Source organism: Prionailurus bengalensis, chromosome A3 (assembly GCF_016509475.1).
Source record: "Prionailurus bengalensis isolate Pbe53 chromosome A3, Fcat_Pben_1.1_paternal_pri, whole genome shotgun sequence".
Lineage (NCBI taxonomy): Eukaryota > Metazoa > Chordata > Mammalia > Carnivora > Felidae > Prionailurus > Prionailurus bengalensis.
This window is the reverse complement of record NC_057354.1, coordinates 115115258-115125296: the sequence shown is the minus strand read 5'-3', so window position 1 is coordinate 115125296 and position 10039 is coordinate 115115258. Positions and strand designations below refer to the sequence as shown.

General features: G+C 43.0%; 1 protein-coding gene across 1 annotated transcript in view; it reads right to left on the bottom strand.

Annotated features, from left to right (window-relative positions):
- Positions 1-662: 662 nt before the first annotated feature.
- The window catches only part of SRD5A2 (steroid 5 alpha-reductase 2), a 43196-nt gene continuing 33819 nt past the window's right edge, over positions 663-10039 (bottom strand). Inside the window, exons 3-5 of the mRNA XM_043604203.1 lie at positions 8318-8419; positions 5629-5779; positions 663-2371 (exon numbers count right to left, since the gene is read on the bottom strand). Of these exons, the coding sequence (XP_043460138.1) occupies positions 2305-2371; positions 5629-5779; positions 8318-8419 (320 nt within the window). The 3' untranslated portion in view covers positions 663-2304. The remainder of the gene's footprint in view (positions 2372-5628; positions 5780-8317; positions 8420-10039) is intronic.

Sequence of the window (10039 nt, the reverse complement as noted above, 5' to 3'; positions counted from 1 at the left end):
AAACCCCACTTTGGGTGTAAAGATTACTAACAAATAAACTAAAAAAAGAAAAGTCGACGATCACGTTAACTTGAAATGACAATAGGGTATTTAAAATTTCCAAATATGTAAGTTACCTTATTAAATCAGGGTTGGCCTAAAAATTCTAGAGAGCACCCTCTTGTGGCAAAAAATGCAATTGCTGAATGACAGTTTTATCCAGAGATTGCACCTACCAGGCAAAGAGCAGCTGCCATTCATCAAGCACTTATTACAGTTCAAGGACCAGCCCAGATATTTTATATGGCAATAAAATAAAAGTTTTAATAAAGGCAGTTTTCAATGTCATGGAGAGAACTGGAAGTCTTTTGTTTCACGGAGCCCAAGCTACACCTTAAGGTTTACTTCACTGAGAATGTCTCCCCCACCTGTATATTCTTGAACATGAGGGGTATCATCTAGCCTTAGCACATTCTCCAGCACCTTTCCTGCACCTTCTTGGAGTACTGAGCTGTGCCTGAGACACACTGTTAAGTTATATTTCTCTTTTGTTTTCAACTCAGAGACCCTTATTTCAAGTTGACAAAATGAAGACAGAAGAGCAAAAAAGAAGCAATACTTTAAAAAAAAAAAAAAGTAAGAAAACAAAAGGCAAACAACAACAACAAAAAAAACCCCACAGGTCAACACCTTATAAAAATCTTTATGAGCCCAGGGATCTTTCAATTCAAACAAAATTACTTAGCATCCATGATTTGAGAGGCATTTAATAAACAGAAAAACACTTATATGATTACAATTTATATTCTTCAGTAATATATAACATTCTTAGATCTTCTGAGCATCCTATGTTTCTTATATAGCGAATTTCTGTACTTAGTACCTCGTGTGATAAACCTAGTGTTCATTTCTCAAAAGGGCTTGCTAAATATTACCAACACTTGCCACAAACCTGGACCTGAGGGAACAAATATTTTTGTACATTCTGATTATGAATGTTCAGCCCCTCCCTAGAGAGCCCGATGTCAAGTTCCCATGCTAGGTGACCCCTCCACCGAGGTTGCAAATTCTAATGCCTATTAGCTGATCAGTCCCCATTCTTAGTGGGCTTCATGATCTCAGATCCTCCAACTTTTTAAAGACAATTGAAATGTAGAGACCTAACTTTGAAATTTTGGAAACTTCAAATGTTGAAAAAAAGGAAGTCAAACTATGTGTGAAGCCCTGTCTGAGCCAAACAAAACAGGCTTTCTGCCCAGTTGCGTCCCTCTGGTTCAGAGGCAGAGGTTCAGCATCTGCCCTCAGGGATTCTGAGGACTGCTGTTCAGTCTGCCCCCAGGAAATGCCTTCCTGATCAGATCCCGAGGACTGCAGTGAAGAAATCCCAGAAGAGGAGAGCTGCTGAGTGCTTCTGATATGCTTCAGTGTCACTGCAATTGTCTTCAGGCAAGCCATGTATGATCTTATCCAGTCAATTCCCTTCTTTAACATTCTCTCATTACTTGGATATTTCCACAGGTTTCAGAGAATACCAGAGTTGACAATGTCTACTATAAAACACTTTTTTTTAATTCTCTCAGGAGCCAACCAGAGTCATGTCTTTCTCTTTGTGGTCATGAAAAGCCGTCCTTCAATAAAACCCTCACCAGTTTGGGGGATATCTCCAACGGGATCATGGAATCTTTCAGAAGATAGGGGCACTGAGATAATATACAAATTTGAAATGGGGTCAGTGCATCGTTGCATCTTTAGCAAGATGAAGAGAGCCTCCTCTATTAAAAGTCCATCTGACATCTTTCATAATTAACTAAGGAAAAGGAAAGTGTGACTGAGTTTCCATTTGGGAGTAGATTTGCTCAGGATCCATGCAGCTTCAGATTTTCAATATCTGCTAATTTGTATGGGTATAGAATATGTACCTTTAATAAAGTCTATAAGCAATGCCCTCAACTGGGAACCTCTCTGACTACAGAGATGCCTTACATTGATGTAGAGTAGGTATTCAGCCACACGTACTCAGATCACCCAAAGAAAAAAATATAGGGAAGTTCTATACTTTCTAGGAGGAATAGCTAAGAAGCAGATAGATGCCTCTGTGTGGAAAAGAGCCTTGTCGAAGCTTCAAAAGGAGATCAGGAAAGAGACCCTCTGGGACAGTGGAGTACACACTAAGTACCCACCTCACAGGATCTCCAGGACAGCTGTTGGAACGCAAGAAGCCTACTATTATGTATATGCACAGTGCAGCTTTAAAAGTTACAGGTTCAGCAGCCTGATGGTGCTCGACAGTCAGGTGGGAGCTCTGTTCCTTTTTATTTGGTTTCTTTAAAAGATGAATGGAATGAGGGCTTTCCGAGATTTGGGGTAGTCCTCAAACATCTTGAGGTAGAACCTAAAAGACAAGAAAGGATAATTATAATAAGCAGTGGTCAACAGTGGAGGTTCGCTGGGTCTGAAATCCTTATGACTAATCAACCTACAGTTATTCAGGGCCTGACTCTTCCACACGGCCATTTGTCCATCTTCTTTCTCCCTCCTGCACCCTCTTCTGTACATGTTGAAGCTTCTTGTGTTGGGAAATAAAAAGTAACAGCCAGAGGACAGTGGTGATGGTTGCACAACATTATGGATGTACTTTAAGACGACTGAATGGTACATTTAAAATGGCTAAAATGGTAAATTTTATGTTATGTGTATTTTGCCACAATAAAAAAAAAAGTATAAGCCAGAAAGAATTGCTCAATGGATTCAACTGGGAAAAAAAGGAACCAAAGACCCCAAAGACAATGGGCAAGGTTATTCCTTGAGACCTGGTAATGTTCCCAGGCGAATATCCCCTCATGAGGCCTGGGAATGCCAAGAAAATGTTATCTTGTGTTATGGGTTGAATTGTGTCCCCCAGAATAGATGCTTGAAGCCTTAACCCCCTACCTGGAAATAGGGCCATTGCAGATATAATTTACTAAGGTAAGATGAGATCATACTGGAGTAAGGAAGGCCCTTAATCCAGTATGACTGAAGGGGAGAAGAGACACCACAACAGAGACAGGCAGGGAAGGAGGCCATGTGGGGACAGAGGCAGAGGTTAGGAATGGAGCTGTGTAAACCATGGGACACCTCGAACGGCAGGTGCAACCAGAAGCCAGAAAGAGGCAGGGAGGGATTCTCTCTTAGAGCCTTCAGAGAGAATATGACCCTACATCCACTTTGATTTCAGACTTCTGCCTCCAGAACCACAAGGAAATAAATTTCTATTGTTTTAAGACACTCAGTTTGCGGCCATCTGTTTCGGCAACCCTGAAAGATTAACAGAAGTTGTGAAATGGCTTTCTCCTTCAGTGACCAGTCTGTCCTCCTAGCTAAGTGAAGCTGGTAGTTCTCAGGTTATAGTCAAGATGATGCACTCTGTTAAAGTGCCTTAATTTGAACTGGGGGACACCTAGTAATAATATCCGAAGAGAGGTGGCAGGTTTCCGGTGCTATGATTATGCCCTCTGGGCCTCCCTCTGGAGCAGTCTGACCTAACAGGACAGGGCCACACTTAGGAATTTGTTGGGGCACCAGCTGGAAACCTCTGGTGGAAATGCTGTCCTTCCCCTGACCAGCTCCACTGAGACCACTTCTCAGGGCTCCTCGAACTGCTGGCTGATGCCCTCTCTGCCCTCTCCCTCTCCACCTCTGGTGGTGAGCAGACTCTGCCTCAAGAGAGGAAGGGTGCTCTGCAGCCTGTCCCCACCAAGTCTAGGAGGTGGCTGGCACGGGTCATGAGGACAGCTACTGTTTTATTCATTTCTGACAGGTCTGTGTAAATTCCACTCCAAGGAAAAGAACCCATTCTTGGTTTAACCTTCTAAACTATGAAATTAATCATTAGCCCAACTAAAACACCTATGCAGGAGCCTAAGGGTCCCCCAGATCCTGGTTCCAAGGCTATTCTCCCCTTGGCTATCGCTCGCTCGCTCTCTCTCTTTCTCTCTCCCTGTCTCCAGCCACAAATGTCGTTTTATTTTTTTTAATTAAAAAAAAAATTGGGGGGGCGCCTGGGTGGCGCAGTCAGTTGGGCGTCCGACTTCAGCCAGGTCACGATCTCGCGGTCCGTGAGTTCGAGCCCCGCGTCGGGCTCTGGGCTGATGGCTCAGAGCCTGGAGCCTGTTTCCGATTCCGTGTCTCCCTCTCTCTCTGCCCCTCCCCCGTTCATGCTCTGTCTCTCTCTGTCCCAAAAATAAATAAAATAAATAAAATAAATAAATAAATAAATAAATAAATAAATATTTAAAAAAATTTTTTATGTTAATTTATTTTTGACAGAGAGAGAGAGACAGAGCATGAGCGGGGGAGGGGCAGAGAGAGCAGGAGACACAGAATCCGAAACAGGCTCCAGGTTCTGAGCTGTCAGCACAGAGCCGGACATGGGGCATGAACTCACAGACCGTGAGATCATGACCTGAGCCGAAGTCGGACGCTCAACCGACTGACCCACCCAGGTGCCCCTATTTTTTTTTAATTTTTAAATTTTATTTAAATCCAAGTTAGTTAACATATAGTATAATAATGATTTCAGCAGAATTTAGTGATTCATCACTTACATATGACACCCAGTGCTCATTCCAACAAATGCCCTTCTTAACAAATGCCATTTTAGAGAAAGGATCTGAAATTCAAGTTCAAAGCCTGGTAACAACTTAGCATGTTACCTTCCTTCCCCCTGCAGTGAGACATTTAGTCAATGCTTTGGTCCCCACCCCATCCGAGGTGCAGGGTTTGGGAGGGAGGTGGAAGTTAGTAAAGCTTTAGGCTAGCCCTACAGAGAAAAGTTTCCAAACCCGTACAATTCCCCAGGTGAGGGGACAGTCCTGAAATCATACCACATAAGCACTCACTTACCCTGCCTTCCCAGGAAGCCAGCAATGACCTTGGCTATGACTTATGGAGGGAGGAGGTAGACGGAAAGGGAAGTACCCATACCCAAGTAAGCCCGAATATTGCAAAGATTCCAAGAAAAGAATCCTGGAGTTTCCAAGGCTCTTTGATTACCTGGACTGTTAGCACCAAGCCTAGAATTAAAGAAAGTAGCCCCACAAGACCTGGGGCCAGGCTGTCCCTTGGTGGGACTGTATCCTGGCTGTCCCTCAGAATTACCTGTGAGGCTGCGGAAAGTTCCGCCCACGGAACACACTTAGAAATGTGGCAGAAGTGAAATGAACTGAAGCAGAGAAACGGAAGTGAGTTGAACTGAAGCACTCCTTGTGCCTCTTGACCCTTCCCTATAGCCTACTGCCACCCAGTATCCACCCACCAGCAGGTGAGCCTGCTAGGAGGGCACAGAGCCGCCTAACATATGAGGACACAAGGTGCTTCTCCCTGGGAAGCCTTCTTCATCAAGGCGTTAGGTGGCTCCCCAAGTCACTCCCCAATGGGTTTAGTTTTCCTCATAGAAAAAAAAATTTTTTTTTACAATACTGTCATCTGGCTAAATTCCAAGTTCAGTGAAAGCCCAGGAAGTCAGAATTTACCAGTCCAGAAAACTGTATCAATTTTACCTTATACAAACACATGTCTTAGTTTCTACATCTATCTGACTCCCAGGGCTGAAAGCCTGTTTAGAGAAGAAAGCTACTTGGATGCTGCCACCCTGAGTGCAAAGTTTACCTATGGTGGTGAAAAGCTCGCAGCCCAAGGAAACAAAGTGAGAAAAAGGCAAATGCAAGCGCTGGGAGCGACCACGTGGCCAGGGCATAGCCGATCCATTCAATGATCTCACCAAGGAAATTGGCTCCAGAAACGTAGGTAAACAAGCCACCTGCATGCAGAAGAAAGAAAGAATCATCGGAACTGGATCATTGCCACATTAAAACCGCTCCTCCTATGTAGAAATACAAAGGGGAGCTACGATGGATGAGGGGCTGAGGACTTCCTTATGGTCACTGCAGTCTAGGGCAGTTTTCTTGGGGACAAGGGAAAACAAAGTGACGCAGCCTGTTGTTCTCGGAACATCCCAGAATCATGAGGAGTGGCAGCAACTTCCTGACAGGCTCCAGCCAGTCTCTAGCAACGGCTGCACCACTGGCTCCCAGACAGGACGCAGAAGAGGGGCAGGAGGTGTGGGGTTTGTTTCGTTCTATTAAGTAATGTTTCCAGGCCACCTCTCACCTTCTCCCTTCTCCCGCGGACACCCACACTGCCGCCAGCATATTTCACGCTGGCACTCAGACAAAATGCAACAACACACAGTGTGACAAGAATAAAAACCTGAGTTGATGCCAGAAGTAGATTTGGGGACTGCGCCCCCAGCCCCCCGCCGCCGCGAGGTCTGCTTCTGCTGATTTTCAAGGTTTACTTTTCTATCCAACCATGTATGTCTGATATCAAAACTATAAATAGAAACCAACACATTTCCAATGACAGTAAATATATCCACTTTCTGCCCCACACTAAACTGGGAAACTCACCAAAAACTAGTTGTTTTCTTTCCACAATTCTATAAAGAATATTTTGTTGTTTTCTTATTTTTTTTTAAGTTTATTTATTTTGAGAAAGAGGGAGAGAGAGCACACATGTCTGTGTGGGAGGGGCAGAGAGATAGGGAGAGAGAGAATCTCAAGCAGGCTCCCCACTGTCAGCCTGTAGCCTGATGCCGGGCTGGAACTCACCAACCCAGGGATCATGACCTGAGCCAAACTTAAGAGTCTGATGCTTAACCAGCTGAGCCACCCAGACGCCCCAAGAATATTTTGTTTTCAAATCATTCTCACCCCAAGAATATTTTGTTTTCAAATCATTCTCTAACATACCTTAAAGTTGGAAACTAACTTCAACAATAGAGCTTTTAAGAGCATTCTTTGCTCTTCTTTGTTTGGTTAGTGAGTGAATATTTAAAACCCACAGCCCCTTAAATTTATCTTCCTTAAAGATGACACTGCCTCAGCAGTTCCAGACCTGTGATTTTCCAGACCCTGGGAGGAACCACTGTCCTACTGCAAAGGGTCTATAAATTGCCTGTGAATGCAGCAAATGGTATTTATTAATGTATGGCATTATTTTTGTTTTATGTAAGATACCATTAGGATGTCAGCAACATTTAAATTTTTAAAAATGAATATTAATACCATATTGTAACTTAGGAAAATTTAGGTTCCATTTACATCAAAAAGGATGGGAGCCATCCTTTTTAGGTTAAAGGAGGTTAAACCTACATAAGTACCACCTAAAATATCCAAGGATTACTTGGACTGGTTCACTCTCAGCTGCTTATGTTTGTCAACCTCACACCCTGATTTCTTGGGAACAGTTAGGGTTTCAAATATCCTGTGACTTTATATCTGAGAATGCATTTGTAGTTGCAAGACCTCCCATCCTAATTTGTGATTAATTATGGCTCTTCACACCTTTAAGAAAATACAAGTGGTAGGAAATATACCCCTGACTACTCACTAGACAAATCTAGGTCAACTGGAAAAGACAAGTCATACAGGACTCATCTTTATCTGCTGACTCAGGAAGGACCAACACCCTGTGTACACATGATGCTTAACTTTTTGCGTTAACCTGACTGGGCCATAAGGTGCCTAGATATTTGGTTAAACACTATTTCTGGGTATGTCCATGAGAGTGTTTCTGGAAGAGATTAATACACTGAATCTATACACTGACTGAAGCAGATTTCCCTCCCTGATGTGGGTGGGCCTCACCCAATCCACTGAAGGCCTGAATAGAACAAAAAGGCCGAGTAAGGGAAAATTCACTCTCTCTGCCTGACTGTCTTTAAGCTGGGATGTTAGTCTTTTCCTGCACTCAGATTGGAATTTACACCACCAGCTTTCCTGGGTCTCCAACGTGCACATAACAGATCATAGGACTTCTCAGCTTCCATAATCAATTCCATAATCAATTCCTCAGAATAAATTTCTCCATATATATATATATATATATATATATATATATATATATATCTGTATCCGTATCTGTATCCGTATCTGTATCCGTATCTGTATCCTAGTGGTTCTGTGTCTCTAGAGAAGCCTAACCCAGCACATGTAATCGTACCTATTGTAACTAAGTGGTAGCCTATTTCCACCTTGCCCCCAGCCTTGTACTACCCCACCTTTAGGGTGTTATGATCTCACACCTTCCTGAGGATGCCTCTGCCTTTCTTGAACTTCCAGGTTTAGATAAAAAACACAAATGTGTTGTGGGGTGGGAGGGGATGTCAGAGGCAAATGGAGATATAGTGTGTCATTTGTGCCCTCACTGCCCCCCCCCCCATTTGCCATTCATAGCATAATCCCTGGGAAAGGCTCCCAAGGAAGAGTAGAAATCTGGAGGGCAGGAGAGACATTACCTTGTGGAATCCTATAGATGACTTCTCCAGGCTTCCTGAGCTGGCGCAGTATACAGTCGCTATGAATGTTGATCCCCATTCCCAAAATAAATAAGAAGACACCTTAGCAAAGAAGACAGAAGGAAGAAGTTAAAAATGTATCCTGATTTTGGTGTTTTTCTCACAAGCTAAGTTTTTTTTTCTTCCTAAAAATGGAGACAAGGGCATTCAATTTCAAATTCTGAGGATGCTACAAAGAATGTCAAAGGGTGGCCAATTAGTCATGGTCCCAAATTTGGTGGAGAGGCCACATTGTTTCATAGAACTGTGTCATATGACAGAGGCAGGTGGCAGAGAAGAAAAAGGGAGGCAACACCATTGGCCAATACTTGAATGAATGAATGAATGAATGAATGAATAGCAAGCTTTTGACTCATTCACAAATAATTAAATTGTGATTGGCAAACTCAACAAGTAATTCCAAATCCCCTTCCTTTGCCTTCCCACACTATAGAGGCTGGAAGTCTGAAAAGTGGTCATGTGACCTATTTCTGCCACAAGGATGTAAAGGGAAGTGAATGTTCTGGGTGTTTCCTTGGAAATGTTTTGCTTTTCTGATAAAAGGGCAGATGGAACAGCACCTCTTCTGTCACCCTCCTCATTCATTGCCAGATGTGATGCCTCGAGTTATAGCAACTGTCTTGCAGTCATGGAATGAATATCATGAGGACCACATACAAACATGTTAAGAACAGTGGAAAAGAAAGTATAGAAAGTTCCTGGGATCTTAATGACACCTGTAAGCAACTGAAGGGATGCAGAAGTCACCTGCCTTTGAACATTCTTGCTATGTAAGAAATATAAATTCTTAATTATTTAAGTCATTATGAACTGGTTTTCTGTGACTCAATGCTCAGAGCATTCCTCATTGATACATCCATTCACATGAAAGTCACATGAGCTGGACTAGGGAGACTGGCACCTAGTAAACTGGTTTCCACCACTGTCAGTCACATACACACACACACACACACTTGTTCCCCATTCATTGGTTCAGAAAGAGCCCTGGTCTGAGGTGAGGAGAGCCAGGATCAGGGATGCTAGGTCTTACACCCCAATGGGCACCATTACAACCCAGAAACACTCTATTTTTCCACATAGATGCCCAACCTCACCTCTCAACGATGTGTATTTGTACTGATCAAAACACATGAGGCAAAAAGCAAGAACACTTGAATTCAAAACAGTCAGATCTACTCTCACCTCATTTAGTGTGATATGAAATACGATATGATATGATTTTCAGTCTTGTCTAGTCGAAAGATCATTGGCCGTGGTATGGCATCAAATGGTGACTACACTTATCTTGGTGATCTCTGAATAATGTATAGAATTGCTGAATCACCATGGTGTGCATCTGAAACTAATATAACATTGTATGTCAACTATACTCCAATAATAATTTTTTTTTAGTTATTGGCCTGGAAGAAAAGGAAACTGGGGAGAGACACCAATGGCAAGACGTTGAGAGAAGGAGGGGAGATAGCATGCACAGCAGTGGACAAAGCAGGAACCTTGGACTCAGAGTCTGTGCTGTGTGTCCTTGGGCAAGTCACTGACCTTCTCTCAGCCTCCATTTTGTCATCTGTAAAATGGAGATTCTAACAGTACCTACTTCACAAGGATGGTACAAGACTCACTTATGTGTTCATTCATTCATCTATTCATTCAACTACTATTTAC